Source organism: Aphanomyces astaci (assembly GCF_000520075.1).
Source record: "Aphanomyces astaci strain APO3 unplaced genomic scaffold supercont1.32, whole genome shotgun sequence".
NCBI lineage: Eukaryota > Oomycota > Saprolegniomycetes > Saprolegniales > Verrucalvaceae > Aphanomyces > Aphanomyces astaci.
Genome location: NW_009798295.1, coordinates 284520 through 301638, shown reverse-complemented (window position 1 = coordinate 301638; position 17119 = coordinate 284520). Strand labels below are relative to the sequence as shown.

Below are 17119 nucleotides of genomic sequence, written 5' to 3'. Positions count from 1 at the left end.
GTCGTTCCACAACTTGCGCTGCAATGACTGCGGAAACGAAGCGCCGTTGTCGCTTGGTTTTGGCGTGACAAGCAGGAGGGCGAGGTCCTTCTGTGCGAGTACCATGTTTGAACACTGAGCTGCGGGACGATGCAGGTGTGAATCCGTACAATAACCGGATAAGTGTAGTGACTGGTCTGCAAAACCAAAATTTGACTGGTCAGTACACTGAAGCAAAAAAGCCGATTTTGGCATATTCTAGCGACGTGGCAGTGAAGGGATGAGTTGCAAAATCTTTCTATTAGTGGAAAAAAGCCGGACAGGATATACAGGAACCAAGTGATCGTCGGACCGTTTGTCCGACTTTCTTGTTCGTTGTAATATTTATTATATACAAAAGAGAAGTTAAAACCAGACGTGAGAAATTGACAGAAGAAAGTCGGACCGAATGTCCTGTATCCATTGATTGGTTATAAGTGCTTTGACCATGGCAGATGAACAACATAATGAAGTTTTGCCTGCAACCCGCCAGCAAGCAACGACAGTACAGTACAGTACCTTAGAGCCTTGTACTGCCCCGATTTAAGCCCAATTGAAAACGTTTGGGGTGCTCTGGCAAGAAAAGTCTATGCAAATGGGCGGCAGTTCGAGACCAAGGCGAGTCTGAAAGCCCAACTCTTGCTATCATGGAACGAAATCGAGCAGGAGTACTTACAAGACTTGGTTGAAGGCATGCCTACTCGCATGGCTCAAGTTCTTTTGCGTCGCGGTAACTGTATTGATAAATAGTTGACCCTTTGAAAATGCGTCTATAATTTCTGGACAGCTCAAAATGATAAATTTGTAGATTGCACGATCTCAACAAATCTGTTGGTGAAACCCGCTTAGGGGATACTCTTACATACGCATGTGATAGCAGGGCACCATGCAGAGAGAGGGGAATCGGATGGCATCATGGTGAACTCGAGAAAATTTAGGTGCATCTATAATTTCTGGACACACTGTACTGGAGGTGTGGTAGTAGTGGTAGGTCTGGCTGTGGTGGTCGTAGGATGAGCAGTAGTGATTGCTATTGTGGTGGGTGTGGCTGTGGTAGTAGTGGTTCGTCTTGCTCTGGTGGTCGTAGGATGAGCAGTAGTGATTGCTGTGGTGGTGGGTGTGGCTGTGGTAGTAGTGGTTGGTTAGTACTACTGGAGGTGTGGAGCATTGGAGCTCCTGCACCGCGAACATCCACTCACACAAGATATTACCTTGATTCTTGGTCAAGTCCCGCGACTTGATCTTGTACATCCAGCTAGCAACGACAGTACAGTATAGTACCTTAGAGCCTGGTACTACTGGTGGTGTGGAGCATCCGCCAGAGGAAGGATCCCCCTGGCGGATACGTTTATAACAGCACGATTGGCACTGGTTTGGATCGTCCCTACACCTCGGCCACGGCTATAGCTGCATTGCATTTGGCACTATAATGGCCAATTTGCCATCATCCTGGGGTTTCACTGAACTTGGACGTCAGCTTCATATGTCCCAAATGATGATGGTCACATTTGTACGCCTGGCTAGAAAACGTAGACGGGAGACATAAGTTGCTGTAATCCGGGTTTTTATGGCATTCCCGCATATACACCCTACTTAATGGATTGCACGGCACCCGTATATATTGGTCGCTCCCCTTACAGTATTTCTCAAAATTGTGGATGTAGGAGCACAATGAAGTCGGAATTGACAGACTGTGACCCCAAATGATCCAGCAAAGGCAAGATAATTAGGTCGAATTTAAGCCAATCAGAATTGAGTCGGATGAGATGTCCAACTTTATTCGATCACAACACAAGTTAACTGTAAAGTGTATGTAAGGCCAAATTCGAGGCATTTCTGGATGGCGAAAGCAAATTCTGGAGTTTCTTCGGAGTCATCCAACTTCTTGGAGAGGGACTTTGGCTGTTGTACTGATACGCTCACTGCAAGTGTCGAGAATTGGCTGAGTTACGGTAAATTTAAGGTTTCCGGATGTGGTCAACTCAAGCCTTGTGGCGAATAAAAAAATCTAAAAATACCTGGTTGTGCGTGTTTCATTCCGCTACACGATGAGTCACACGTCAACGCGCTGGATTGTACGCTAACGGCCATGCTCGACGTCACGATCGTGGACCAGAGCGACGAGCAGCACGAGTCGTTTGAGTCCATGCGTATCCCGGTCGACTCGATCGTTAATTCGCCACAAAGTGCTACAACGACCTGAACCCGGACGAGCAAGTCGTCGTCGCCCGCGAAATTGTCAAGTACACCATCACAGTGATCAGGGGCTTGATGAGCATCAAGGCCGAGCGTATTCGAGGCGGACCACTCGGCACTCGGTGCTCAAGTGTTATCACGACGACGAGATTATGCGCACAGCCATTGACTCGCACGACGAGAACACGACGACGCCTGGGGCGTCTGTGAAGTGCAACCACCTGTGCGGGTGGCCAGGAGCCTCCTGGCCACACATTTTGGTTTCAAACGTTATATGTGACAGGATATGCTGTTTCAAAGTGTTTCAATGCCAAAGTTCAAACTCAGTTTTTTATTATGCATCCTCTAGTGTAAAATACAGGAAAAACCGATATTTTTCAACGAATACTAGCTTAAGCTCCCTCGGTACTGTTAAACCGCCTTTTTGTGTAAGACGACAAACTAACACTGGCGAGGACGACAAAATAAGCTAATTTGTTTACTTTGTCGTAAGCGACAATTTTAGGAGACCTGACTAGTATTCAGGGTGAATGTGACCTACCGGTAGTTTTGACAAATTTGACGTCCGGATACCAAAGGTATACTTCATTCCGGACCAGAGGAAGTATTTTCTTCCAAGCGGACAGTGGACCTTTCCTTATATTTTCCTCCAGAGTAGCACAGGTGATAGCTGTATCCACAACCGTCAGCACTGTACAGTGTACAGGTGATTGCTGTGTCCACTACCGTCAGCACGTTGAAGGAGCTTTGGTGGGGAGTGGCTATAGATCAACTTATAACTACTCGTGTGGTTGGCCACACGAGTTTCCTGTAGTTCACTTTGCAAATTGCTTCTCTCAATCCATAGCTATGCGTGTGCTTTCGTTTTGGGGAGGGGCCTTGCCGCTACTACTTCACTCGACCGCTGCCACCGACTGGAAGTGCATTCCTGGCAACCCGATTCCGTTCTCGTTGTCGGCCGACGGATAAGTGCAGTGCTGGTCTCTTAATCACCACACTTGCTACAACAATGGCGACTGCCAATCCACGATCAACAGTGCACCGGACGCCCCCGATCCGTTGGTGTGCGGCGCTATGCATCAAAAGGCGTACGGGTACACTGGCTACGACTACAGCCCCCAGCACTGGTGCAACTTTGTTAAAGACGCGCTCTTTCCTGTGTGGAAGTGTCTGGAGGATGCGGACGCGACATTGGGGCCGTGGGCGAACTCTTCCATGTCTCTTGATTCAAACGGCGAACTCCAGTGTTGGTCCAACGATGGAAGGGAATGCTACGTGGCCCCCGAAGGCTGCAAAGCCACCATCACGTCCGGAGCTAAGCCACTGTCCAAGATGGTGTGTGGGTGTGACATTATGTCCAAGTTTGGCAACACGAGGTACGACCAAGGCCCCCGGAGCTTTTGCAACTTTGCGCAAAAAGCGCTCAACGCCAGCCCCCCCAACCTCCCCTGCACCCCTCCTTCCACAGTCTGTACCTTCAAAGACGGCGACGTGATTGGGCTGCAAGCCGACACAGGCGAATTTGTCGGCCGATGCAACGGCTGCCTGAGGAAGCCGAGGACGACCTGGGACGTGATTCTGCTGGGTCCTCTGAGCTATTCGACCAAGTGGACAGTCCGCAACATCCCCCACACTGGAAGAATCACTCTTGTGCTGGACACAGGGGCGTATTTGGGTCGCTGCCACGGATGTGCCGGAGGGGCCACCCTTCCGGACCAAGCGTTTGCCGTGCCCCCCTCTGGGGTAAACTACCTCGTCGACCCCAACGTCCAGTGGACAAGTGAGGAAGCTGGGCCCGACAACCGAATTGCGCTCAAGGGCGATATGGGCACGTACTTAAGTCGATGCCACGGCTGTGTGCCCATCATTGGCGGGGTCCCAGACGCCATGTTCATGCACGCGAGAGACTAGCGGAGCAATGGGCCGGCCCAGTAATCCAACATGCACCAGTAAAAAATTGTTGCATGCAACTATTTTTTACTGGACATTATACCACGTGCAAACCGTCCAAATTGGCGCACGTAGATTGAAACACGTGCAAATATTCCACTTAAATATAACCACATGCATGCATGCCAAAAAACCACGTGCAAAAATTCCACACCCCAAGTAATTGGCCATCTGCCCGATGAATTGTGTCGTGTGTCCGATGAAAATGGAATAACTCAAATAATTGTATTTCATGGAGTGTAAAGTTCGGAGGAAAACGCGCGAAGGCAAGAATTCGAAATCCATACTTGAAGAAAGTATCGTTCAAGCTCATAATAGAGCGCGCTTTACTCCAACATATTGAATGCTCATTATTCAAATCACCGAGGAACGCACAGCATGGACGTCGCTGTACCCCCATGAACTCCGGTTATGACAATTGAAGTATTCCCCCTATACTCCAACGTTTCGTCCATACTTGACATGTGAACTCCGTCCAAAACTTGAATCTGTCGCACGCAGAGGTCACTTTTCGATTTACAGTTACCTCAAGGTAAGCACCCTTGATGGACGCGCGGAGGCCATGGGCAACATGGGCGTTGGTATGTGACGTCACAGCAACCATGCTGCATGTGTCGTTTAACGCCATTTCTATATTGAATTGACTTTTTATTACGTGATTTCCATTTTCATCGGGGACACGACATAATTCTTCGGGCAGACGGGCAATTGCTTGGGCACACGGCCAATTATATCGGGCACGCACACGACATCCATGTGCCAAATTAAACGGGCACATGGCCAATTATATCGGGCACACCGCCAAATCATACCGCCAAATATATCGGTCACACGGCCAAATATATCGGGCATTCGTCCAACTTAACTGCAAAATGGTGTAGTAAGCTAGCAAACTCTCGTGATTTCACTGTGACACCTACCTACCTATCCTTGAGTACCATACTAATCACCTCATGTGCAATCTAATTTACGTCTTGTATATTTCTGCCCGACTAACAACACTGGAACAAGTCATTTGTGAATTTAGCCTTCGAAAGGAACACTGGGGCGTCATTATTAGCTTTGATGTTCGCCACCAACCTCGGCAGCTGCAATGCTTGCCCTTTCAGTCCCTGGGATACCGCACGCTTTCGGTCCAGTGTGACCAAGGTGCACCTGATTTCGGTCCCAGAATGCAAAATGTACCGCACCATGAATGAGTTGGGCGGTGCCAACAAGGATGCATTCAAGTGAATGCATAAAAAACAACAGAAATTGCTCTTTGTCCAATGTACTGTAACGTTACTTATAGTTAGGGGAAGTTCCAAGTAGTTTTCAGAAATAGCATGAGCCAATCAAAATCGATTTACCTCAATACATTTATTTTTAATTCTTTTTTTTCGATTTAGACAAATACGTCAAGGACCTTTTCTACTTTTGGCAAAAATGCAGGAAACTGTACTGTAAGTGCCCGCTGAGCGATTTTAACTTTACAGCGTAATATCATATCAATATCAACTACATAGTAGTATTTGTTATTAAGGGCCTGTTCCAAGTAGATATTTTTCGCAAAATGAAAAATTGGTTCCTAGTACAGTTTCCTACTTTTTTACCTCTTTTTGTGCGATTTTTTACGCAACTCACTTTACCAAAAACAGAAAAAGAGGTCCTTGACGTCTTTTCCTAAATCGTGAAAAAAAAAGAGGTAAATCGATTTTGATTGGCTCATGCTATTTCTGAAAACTACTTGGAACTACCGATAATACTGTACTACTGTAGTAGCACGGTATGCTCTACGAATCCGCACAGTTAAAAGACGTCATCAAGTCAGTTGCACTCTTCGAATCCCAGGAAATGAGTCCATGGAACACCATGTACTGTACAAGGCCCGAAGAAGCCTCACGCGGACGCGTACTGTTAGGCGTATGCCCGATGCGTCGATTCGATGAACCTCCTATTTCAACCAATAGAAAGCCGTACATGTTAAATGTTAAATGTTTATGATACATGTATTATATGTTGCCTCGTCCAATCGGATTGTCCGAAACATACTGACCAATCGGAATCAATCATTTGTCGGTCATCCAATCACGGGGTCGAATTTTGTCGCGTCTGTCTTATAGGTCAGCACAAATTCATTTATTAATACTGTACATGATTGTATTGGCAATGGCTACATACTACCCTGTACGATGTCCACCGACCAATCCTTCCAAGTACGATATATACATTGTAGTCGTTGTTGATTCTGAGACCCCATGTCCGCCTACACACTGAAGTACCAGTATAGTACTGTGGTATACTTCGAAGTATATATTGTGCTGTAAACTTGGTATTTTCGGTAGATTCGACAAACGACGTCAAATCTACCTGAAATCGTCGAGACATCGTTTTACTTGAACTAACTATACTCGCTGTGAATCCTGCCAGATACAACGTTGAACTCTTTGTGGAGAAGCCTGGAAACTGCGTCGATTTTGCTTCGTCGATTCGATTCAGTCCATTTTGAAATCAAATTACCAATAATAGTAGTATTGTCCTTTTACCCAAAATTTGGACTTTTGTGCTGATTCGCCAAATCTATCGATCGATTCTTTGTACTACGTAGTACTGAATTTTGTACTGGATGTTTGGTATCACACTAATTGAAGTCACACACTAAATTCGATTAGGTGGTTTCCTGCAATCTGATTGGCTAAATAAATTCTTATGTATACTATTTGGTTGTGTCGATTCATTCGCGTTAGTTTCATGTTTTTGCAAATTCGACAATTGTGTGCATCATCGATGGAAAAGTCGCCAAAAAGCCAAACCCGGTCAAGTGGAACACATCCCAGTTGTCGCTGGCCCCAAACATGGTCATGAGGAAGACCAGGGCGAGGATTTTTCCCCTTTCCACTTGAGCTTGGAGCTCCTTCCCATCTACTTGCACGCCATGATGCACAGCACAGGCATGGATGTAGTCGCGCATGAATCGGTCGACGCTCTCGTGCTGCCACGTCATCCCGTGCATCTCGACGCTCTTGACCATGTACCCAATGTCGGCACCACGATAAGACAAGTTGGACCCGTCGAAATCGATGATCTGGACGCGGGATGGTCCCAAGTACAAGACGTTGTTGGCGCTGAGGTCGTTGTGGGAAAACACCAAGTCGGATGAATCGGGGAAGCATTTCGAGAGGATGTTGGTGAAAAAGGGAGTATTTCCCAACACTTCCATGGCTTTGTTCACTTGATTCGCCAGCGCGTGGTGGGCCTCGGGCACTTGCGTCGCGACACGCTCCTTGCGAAGGGGAAAATTCCTCTGGAACGTCGCGTGCATCCCTCGCAACCGGTCGGCGATCGTATAAGGATTCCCACCCTTCAGGGCAATGTACTGCTCCTTCAATCGAGAGTCGCAATGCAGCGCCGCCAGTTCCTCGGCCAAATGCTGCATGGTGGGTGGATCCAAGTAGTCGGCTTGACAGAGCGTCCGGCACTCAACGAATGCGTCCACGCGGCACGTGGCGTCGATGTACAGCACCTTCGGGTTCCGCCCCAGGTCACCGCGGTACGAGCTGACCATGTCGTTGACGAGCTTCTGTTCATGCAGGTCGAACACCATGCTGAAGAGGTTCTCCATGGGAAACTTCACCAACACCTTGGTCCCGCGGAACGCCGCGACAAGGATCTTGTTGGCAGACACGACCTGCATCTTGGTCACCACTACCTCCTTGTCGGTACCTTCTCCTTCGGCTAGAAGCTGCTTCCACATCGGAATCTCCTTGGTCACACGGCGAACCGCCGCCACATCGACGTCGCATGGGGTTGAACCGTCCATATTATTGTGGAAAAACATACATTCCCGATGCTTTTACTACATGCATTCCCGGGGTTTCGGGGTTCTTGAATTAACAGTGTAATTCTGTTACAATAGGGATTCCATCCTACTTCATTTGGCGGATATGTGAAGAGTTTACTACATGAAACAAAGCAGGCTAATGGGAAGGAAGTTCTGGATGCTGGGCATACATGGTAGTCGTGACGCTACTTCTGCTTCTTCACAATGTCGTCCAACGACATGGAAAGCTTTGTGGTCGTGGGTAATCCTTTCGTTGGCGTGTCTTCATGGCGGTGGGTGTGTTGGTTCTTCCCCGCGCGCTTGACAAACTTGGGTTGCTTGTGCACGAGGTGTCGCTTCTTGAACAGTTGCGGCTTGTCACCGCCTGCTTTTCTCGCGCCGTGTCCTGCATGTGACCGTGCTTTCTCGACCTTGGACGGGGAATGCGGGTGTTTCGTCGAGCGGACCCGTGACGACTGTTGCGCAGTGGGGGTCGTGATACCCGCGGCGCGGTCCTCCGCCGCCTTCTTCCGCTCAAGGAACTTCTGTAGTGCTTCTTCCTTGTTCGACGTGATGTTTCCTCCCGGCCATGCTATCCTTCTCGCAGCGGCCGCCGCTGCATCGTTCGCTTGGCTCGACTTGACATGTGCCAGGGAGATCATCGCAACGAGTCAGACCGAAAATGCAACGAGCACCGCGAGTTGGAAAAACACGTCGAAAATCGAATATTATTCTGATTTATCTTGATGATTGTATACTGGACCGAGCTTTTCGACGATGCGTTCCATTAAAATATGGCTACGCATTCTGCATTCGGACTAAATTCTCGGCGGCAGTCGGTCTGCATCGCCGCTGCCGCAACAGCTTCATGCTTTGATCACTCCCGCCAGGATGACATGGTTGAAGGAGAGACTTTCTTCGACTTCAGTGCATGTGGGAAAGCCATAGAGAACTGTAGTATGGACGCTCTGAAGGATGTTTGGGGCGGCCAAACTCGACCCATGTACAGACCCATGTACACAGAATGATATCATGCATTGGCAATCTCTACTTATCTACGACCTTCAATCCAATGGATCGCGCGGATCCAATGATGCTCTTGCACAGGCTCTGGAGGTCGATGAAGTCGAGCAGTTCGTCTTGCTGCTTCACCTTGGCGATCTCGTAAATGTGGCGCAAGGAGACCGTGCCGACTTCCTTCTGTCCGGTCAGGTCGCTGCCGCTCGTGATCTGTGCGGCCTTCTTCAAGAACCACGTCGTCGGCGGCGTCTTGGTCGCATACGTGAACGTGCGATCGTTCATAGCCGTCAATTGGACTGGAATCGGCGTGCCAGGGATGAATTGGGCCGTGCGTTCGTTGAACGACTTGCAGAACTCCATCATGTTCACACCGAGAGGACCCAGCGCTTGACCGATGGCCGGCGACGGCGCCGCCTTCCCCGCAAGCACGCGCAAACGAACCACTCCCTTGACCGACATGACAACTGAGTGAATGGAGGGAACTGCCAAGCGAAATCATTCGAATTTCCACCAATCAGATCAATTCAGTACTTATACGAATGGTTTCATACAATACCGCAAGCTCGAGCAATGCTGTGGCAAGCGTCGTGTTTGCATTCATCCATCAAGGCAATATTATTGATATATACCGCCGATATCAAGCCAACCATTGACATGTACTTTCACTTAGGTTGCGCTTGGTCCAATTGGTTCATTTTACACAGATAATGGAGGTTCGATATTTCACATATCGTTATAAAAGTACTTTATCGAATGTATCGGAGATTTAAAATGAAGCGATTCAACACATTGAATAGGTTTCAATCAATTCAAATTATTTAAAACTAGGACGTTTTAAATTGCCTTTTCGTGTCCAGCGTGCTGAAATGGCCGCAAATCCGATGCCGCCCCAGTCATCGACACCACAGGACTTCTTCGGTGGAGGCAGCACTCTCTTCATGGACGAAGGTAAGACATCCTTCATTACCGCCTTGGATAACGTGTCCTTGTGGATGAAGTGTTCAAGGCCGTGGAGAGTTATGTGGACGATGGGTCGATGTCACTGGAGCATAAGCTGTTGGAATCACATGGAGGACCGTCGATGACGTCGACTCAAGCTCAGCATATCCACGAGGTACTTGCCTAGACGAAAGTGTCATCTATACGTCATTCCAGCATGTTGTAGGGAGTTTCCCAGTACATGGACGCTGTGCGAACTGCGTTCGTCAAGAACTTTGACAAGTTCGAGCTGTACATGCTTCGCAACGTGTTTGTGGCACCGGAAAACATCGACGAGATCCGAACGGCGGCACATACGCACGACCGTGAACAGTCCACTGACGTGGATCTATCGAACGACGCGAACCCTGACGACGTGGACGCAGAACTGCACGCCCTCCGCCAGGACATCTACGCTGCAACTCAGAAGCAGGCGGCGCTCTTGGCGGCAAAAAGCGAACTGGACCAACAAGTCAGCGGCATCCACCAGCTAGCCGTGGACCTCCGCTTCACGCAGGACATTCCCAAGATTGGTAAGAACGATCACTGGTACTTCAAATCACACTATTTGAGGGCAGCGGGACCTTTGGGAGAACACGTCAAGTCTGCCGTGGCACTACGAGAAGCTATTGGTACCATGAAAGGTAGAATATATATATATATATATATATATTCATGATGTGGGCATTATTAGGGCTACAACTGCATTTAAATTCGAAAGCCAGGGTCAACGAACAACCGCGGCCAAGTCCGATTGTTTCTTACGGTAATATATATATATATATATATATATATTTGATGATCGTATATATAGAATCCGTGATTTCGAGGTTCCACAAGCAACCGATGCAAGTCCCGTTGAGTGACCTTGTACGCGTGAACCAGCTACTTGGTCGCCGTTAACAACCCACTAGTTTTGTATTCATAGTGCATTATTGTACAGACAGAGAACAGTATCATAATATATATATATATTTCTCATGAAGATATATTTTTCTAACGTTATTCGAGTCAATGTCCTTGCGAGATTATTTTGAATAAAAAGCCGAGGGCATTAGGGAGATTCACATTGATGTTACTACGAAGTACTTCGAATTATTTATATGGATTTCAAATATCTGTGTCATCCAAACGTCATCCACCAATAATATTAGGTCATATCCTAATTAGTAGAGATGAGATTAAATTAGGATTATGCTAGGTAGGTCATTGCATACAGGCCTCGAAAAGAAGAAGAGATAGCTCATTCGGTGAAGTGAGAGGCTTAGATCCGCGCTCTCGTACGGCCGCGCTTGTGCAGACGGCCTCCCGGGCGCTCGGGGCCAACGTAAGGCTTGGTCACTACTTTAGCATCCAATTTCATCCCATGTCATCCGCGCTTTTAACTCATCAATTATATTAACCATAGTATCCAAGGTGGTATAAATATTCAATGCTGTCCCGTGTAAGACTTATTACTCTGAAAGATGTTCTATTGTTTTTAAACTTGATTTCAGTATACTTTGCATCAAAACGTTTCCCTCTGATATTTGATAGTATTATCCATTTATAAAGGTAATTACCCCAAAATCACCTTTGGTCGACGAAAGGCGAGTGTAAGCCCAAGCGAGAGATGAGGGCATGCCTACAATGTATGACCTGTAGCTCTATATCATTGCATTCTACTGCCGAGAGTTCCCTTCTGACAGACTCATTGTTGAGGAGTGAGAGCTTGGTACGCTCTCGACGTCCAGGTCGCTTCAGATGCTCTATGACTAACTTGTGTACTACTTACTGTACTAGTACGTCCGTGCACTTGCATGGGGGTACTTAGTAGCTTAAATGCAGGTATTAGGCTTCGAGTACACGCCTTCTTAAAGATATTGATAGCTCGCCGTAAGGATTGTTACTCCTTGATTATGAAGTGACGACTTTGTCAAGCGATATCTCGGGCTAACTGAACTGTAACCAATGAAAACGGGTTAACTGCTATTCTGTTTCACCAATCAGATGCGATAAAGAACAAGATTTGAACAAATGGCAGCACTTTGAAAACAATTATGAGCTTAACATTTTTGCGGAATAGAGTGATAAGTATTAGAGAGATTTCGTGTGCACGGTTTTTCCCATTATTACTTCGAAGTACATGGCATCGGATACTATTCATGTGTCAGGACTACCGGTACATACTGGCCGCCCTACTGTACATGTATTTCCCTACTTACATAATATAGATCCCATTAATATAGACCCCCTACACTGTAATGGACCCTGTTTTCCCTACAGTGTAATGGTGACTTGAAGCTCGAAGTGCAAATTCAGCTTGTCGAACAACCTGTGCTCCCAAAATCGCTGGTTTACAAGCCGAAAGAGCAATATCTCCACACCGACAGGATAATTACCTGGTCTAACGTAGAAGGCCAGTTTACCGGAGGCAGTTTTTTCCTACGTTACTTAACGTTAACTGTAAACTACCCAGCACGGTCGAGATGCTTAAATCCCGACAACGATTCTATTGGCTAATCCTAAATACTGTAGTTGTGGATCGCGAAACATTTAAGCCGTAAAACATGCACATGCGCAATAAAAATATATCATCCGCAAATGTAAAGCAGTATCCGGAACTGCTCAGTTTTCAATGTGAAACGGCGCGAATTTTCTGAACACTACTGTACACTTGCAGTGAGCGTATCAGTACAGCAGCCAAAGTCCCTCCCCAAAAAGTTGGTTGACTCCGAAAAAGCTTTCGCCATCCAGAAATGCCTCGATTTCACCATTTTGCCCCTTACATACACTGTAACTGTGTTATGATGAGTTTTCGTCCAGTCCCCGCATCTCCCCGTCCAGAACTGGAAAGTCTAGAGATTAAACGTAGAGCTCTTTCGAAGATTCGATGACAGTGAATTAGAATTTGAAAGTCAAACATGTCGCAGCGAAGTGAAACTCACGTAAAATATTCTGGCTCTTCGAAGGCTCCAAGAGTTTGAGTTTGACAGACCAATTCCCCGAGTGAGTACACACCCACTCAATTGGTCAAATTTGGTACTAACGTTATTGACCTAAAACGTCCCTGAGTAAGTGGGTGGGACTAATTGCTTGCTACGATAAGTACAATCCTATCGTTAACGTGAAACACGAAGGCATACAACGTTGTACACCGTTAATCGTACCAACGGTGAATGGTACGTTCTGTAGGGGAGGAAGTTTTTCACTAACGTAACGAGGCAATTTATGGACATGCGCCAATTTATGGAGAGGGTGCACGAGCCAATCAAAATCAAGTTCAACTTACTCTAATACTGAAATACTTTTGTAACCCAATATCGCACACAGAAATCAATTCAAAGAGAATGAATTATCCGAACAGTAGCGGAGGCGCGAGCCCCATGGCGCGAAAATCTGAAGCTCATAAGATCACTCAACACTTTTGCATTTGACATCATGAGCTCAAAACGCAAGCAATACCATCAGGCCGCTATGGAATCCGCGATCGAAGCCTGTGACAATGGCTCCAGCATTTCTGCCGCCGCGAAATTGCACCATGTACCGCGCACGTCCTTGTTGCGCCACCTTGATCAGCGCCGGAACGACGAACCCCCGCAGCGTCCTGGGCCTAAGCCTCGTGTGTCCAGTTCTTTTAGTTATGGATGGATATGCAGCTCATATTTCTGAGAGAATTGTTTTACGTGCTGAAACCTTAAATATTATATTGATGCTGCTGCCTGCAAATGCAACACATCTCATCCAACCTTTGGATATATGTGTGTTTGGCCCATTCAAACGATCCATTCGAGAGGCAATTTTTGAATTCATGTCTGACAATTGTAAGTATATATTACTTTTTTACACTTAATAATCAATTATTTATCGTTATAGATGATGCCACAACAATTTCAAAGGCTGCTGCACTCAAGATCTCCTCCAGCGCGTGGCGACAACACCTTACCAGCGAAGACATGTCTGCTGGATTTCGAGAAGCCGGCATTTGGCCGCTGTCACTGAATCAGATGTGTCGCCGACTTGATCGCTACAAATCGGGCGGCATTCCCAAGGGCGTAATCCTTCCTGATTGGGACGACGTTACAACAGAAGAGCAAAGTCAAATACGTACTGAAGTTCTGGTTTTGCCAACCGATCCAAGACCTCCAAAGAAGTTGCCAAGAGTTGAAGTTGCTGGGCGCGTCTTGACGATGGATCTAATTCGACAGCTGGTGGCTCAGAAGAAGGACGCAGCGAAACATAGAGTTACCAAACCGTTGGCAAACAAGGTCCCGTCCAAGTTGGCATCCAAACGACCCCGGAGCACGCGAATTCAGCGACGAACTCAGCTCACCATCGCCTTGGATGATGTCGACCTATCCACACAAGATAGCGGTAGTGATGGTGAGGATCATGATGACGCCGTACCGTTTCTGAGCCTACTTGGTGGTCAGGATGTTGACATTGCGGCTCAATCCGGGATGGAGCGTGCACCTTGTGACGACGTGGTCGAAATGGTGGAATTGTAATTGACTGTGAGTTGATTTCTCGTTTAAATTCTATATCCTTTGATTTCTTATATATACTGTGGCATCTTATATTTGTTTCCATTGGAAAACTTCGAATCGAACGAACTTTTAGTATAGTCAAATTAAGTATAATGTACCCTGTCCATAAATTGGCGCATCTCATCCAATGAACATTCAAAACTTCAAAGTCACCTAACTGCTGTAATACCTCCTTAAACTTGATGAAACAAGTTCCATTCGATCAATCACAACCTAAGCTTTATGGGGATATAGATTGATCAAAAAATAGATAAAATTTGCAACATTTGCAACATATTTTCGAGCTATCTTCGACAAAAAAGGTGTCCATAAATTGCCTCGTTACGTTAGTAGTGTTTTGGGGTTTTGCTCATGGATGTTCAGGTAGAGGTAGACATGGGGCTTCACTCGTGGTTAAATGGTGTGGTGGAGTTTTACTTAGTGGGCATTACTGGGTTGTTGCTTCATAGACGAGCAGCCCAGTAAGTGTAATATCACTCCATCATAGCTAACGTAAAACAAACAAACAAGCCGTGGGCCCTACTACTAGTATATCTTTGCGAAGGTAATCGTGTTAGAGTTTTACTTTGTGAGCTGTAGTGCTGGCCATACCATACAGTTCGAATGCCTACTCGTCGATACGCATGAGGCTAGATATGCCCAAGCAATTCTCGTTAAGTTCCACACTTTAACCACGAGCAAAACACCAACACATGACATTTTCGGTGACCACCAGTAAAAAGTCAAATGGCCACAAGTTTTTATCCTATTCCCCTTACTGTGGTAGTAGTATTGTTAATAGTACTTGTATTCAACGTAACCATTGCAGGTAGTAATTCGAGTAAGTACTGCTGGTGGCTCCAATTTCGAATCGATTTGACAATGTCAATGAGCAATGTGAGTTAACGTTGTTTGTGTCTCCAGCTTCATAGCGTTGTCGGATAGATGTTCTTGTTTTATTTGAAGTGCTTTTAATTCGCTAGACTTACAGTTACTGTTTGTGGCAGTGACATACACGAACACACAAAAATATATTTCGACAACTACAAATACTCATTATACGTCGAAGTTTTTCGGAGCATTAATCTATATACAAGTAACTACCTATTTCCCCCACCTTTCAGTGAGCTACGCGTAGACTTCACTTGGTTGTCGGGGTACCGGTAGTATCGTTACGTAGAATAATTTTATTACGGGAACAATTGGTTTCGAGTCGTCGACGAAGGGCTTAGTGATAGTATCAAGTTAGGGCTGCACAACTACTATTCATATAAACTCAAATATTCTGTCAATAATGTATTTCAAAGCACCAAATTAATACGTCACAATAAAGCCCCCTGTCCGCCCCCCAAATCAAGTACATAGCTTACATCGCTATTATTACGTATGTTCAAAACATAGCTTGGATTGGGGCTGCGTTCAGTTGGTAAAATAATATATATACTACGTAGTAGTTGGTGATGTGAGGCATAATTTCGGCCAGGCGTAGGAAGGTGTGCTTTTGTTATGAGGAAGTGAATACACACAATCTCCATAGCACTTTGCGAGTTACACTGTATAGTCTCGATGTCAATTCTCCGGAGATCGTAACCTCGAAACCTTGTTAACTTTGGGGGATGATGCCAACAATATAGTGACTTCAAAAAATCCCAGCTTTTATGAGAATATGATGCAATGCTGTGAGATTTGCAGGTTGATTTGCTATGTATTTGCGCTATGAATACATCTTCGCGCCCCCTCATAGTACAGTCTAGAATTCAATGTAGTCATGGGGGAAGGACTTTGAACAGTAAAATAAGGGGGGGCAACTAGCATTCAATCAATCCCAAGTAACATTACACCTCAAATCAGTACCATATTACCACCGTGTACCAGCTCCCTTCACTTATCCCTACATGTACTGCAGTTGTTTCACTTATTGAGCGATAATTTTCGTTTAGAATTTCGTAAAGTGCTCAATTATGACTATCGTACATCGCTAGTAAACACATACACCGTACTGTCGGTGGAACGGGAGGTCATCAAGGCTTCAAACTATAAATTTTCAACTATCAAACGTTTGATAATCAAGTGAAGCATAATTTTCGGGAAGTAGTCTCGTACTACAAATCCTATGACCATCTAACCCTCAAATAATGCAAGCCATGTTTTTATTGGAGCAACTCGTTCCATGAACAACTGTACTAGTATTGCTCCAGAGCTGAGCACTCAGGAAATCACTGCAATAAAAAAATTTGTCATATTCTCATGCATAATCAAATACTATACGTATAGTAGCAAACAATGACCCTGCGGGTCGATACTTGACCATTCGCAACGTGCAACAATGCTCATCAATGAGAAATGACGCCGTTGATTCAATACATCAAAATGACAAATTGATAAGGTGTTGCGTCTCAACTTGACGGACCTTGCGAAGTCCGATCCAAAGGCAAATCACAAACTGAATTCCCCCCAGTGGCAAGTAGACACTGGGGCTTAACCCTAACCTAATCAGACAGCTGCTGGGCAGCCAATAATCTAACTAGCGAATAGGATCACACCCAGGATATCCAACCTAATCGAACACTTGGATACCTTCTTGGGAGGGGTTCAGGGGTTCTGCGAATGGCAAATTCGCAACAAGGACTTTCAACAGTAAAAAAGGGGGGTA

General features: G+C 46.0%; 5 protein-coding genes across 6 annotated transcripts; 3 read left to right on the top strand and 2 right to left on the bottom strand.

Annotated features, from left to right (window-relative positions):
• Positions 1 to 2107: 2107 nt before the first annotated feature.
• H257_11134 (hypothetical protein) lies at positions 2108 to 4125 on the top strand (the record flags this gene model as incomplete). Its single annotated transcript, XM_009837972.1, has 3 exons — positions 2108 to 2188; positions 2283 to 2443; positions 3252 to 4125. The coding sequence occupies 3 exons, from the start codon at positions 2108 to 2110 to the stop codon at positions 4123 to 4125; spliced, it is 1116 nt and encodes a 371-aa protein (XP_009836274.1).
• Positions 4126 to 6768: 2643 nt separating this feature from the next.
• On the top strand, positions 6769 to 7961 carry H257_11133 (hypothetical protein). The gene has a single exon (XM_009837971.1). The coding sequence runs from the start codon at positions 7544 to 7546 to the stop codon at positions 7880 to 7882; it is 339 nt and encodes a 112-aa protein (XP_009836273.1). The 5' UTR covers positions 6769 to 7543; the 3' UTR covers positions 7883 to 7961.
• A 30-nt stretch (positions 7962 to 7991) lies between these two features.
• H257_11132 (hypothetical protein) lies at positions 7992 to 8683 on the bottom strand. Its single transcript, XM_009837970.1, has one exon. The coding sequence runs from the start codon at positions 8623 to 8625 to the stop codon at positions 8170 to 8172; it is 456 nt and encodes a 151-aa protein (XP_009836272.1). The 5' UTR covers positions 8626 to 8683; the 3' UTR covers positions 7992 to 8169.
• A 262-nt stretch (positions 8684 to 8945) lies between these two features.
• H257_11131 (ribosomal protein L11) lies at positions 8946 to 9466 on the bottom strand. Its single transcript, XM_009837969.1, has one exon. The coding sequence runs from the start codon at positions 9440 to 9442 to the stop codon at positions 9011 to 9013; it is 432 nt and encodes a 143-aa protein (XP_009836271.1). The 5' UTR covers positions 9443 to 9466; the 3' UTR covers positions 8946 to 9010.
• Positions 9467 to 9814: 348 nt separating this feature from the next.
• H257_11130 lies at positions 9815 to 10946 on the top strand. Of its 2 annotated transcripts, XM_009837967.1 has the most exons (6): positions 9815 to 9931; positions 9982 to 10097; positions 10149 to 10494; positions 10540 to 10605; positions 10656 to 10727; positions 10776 to 10946. In XM_009837967.1, the coding sequence occupies exons 1-6, from the start codon at positions 9850 to 9852 to the stop codon at positions 10862 to 10864; spliced, it is 771 nt and encodes a 256-aa protein (XP_009836269.1). In that variant the 5' UTR covers positions 9815 to 9849; the 3' UTR covers positions 10865 to 10946. The 2 variants fall into 2 exon arrangements, with proteins under 2 accessions (XP_009836269.1, XP_009836270.1); XM_009837968.1 differs by having other exon boundaries at positions 10149 to 10605; positions 10776 to 10941.
• The last annotated feature ends 6173 nt before the right edge of the window (positions 10947 to 17119 follow it).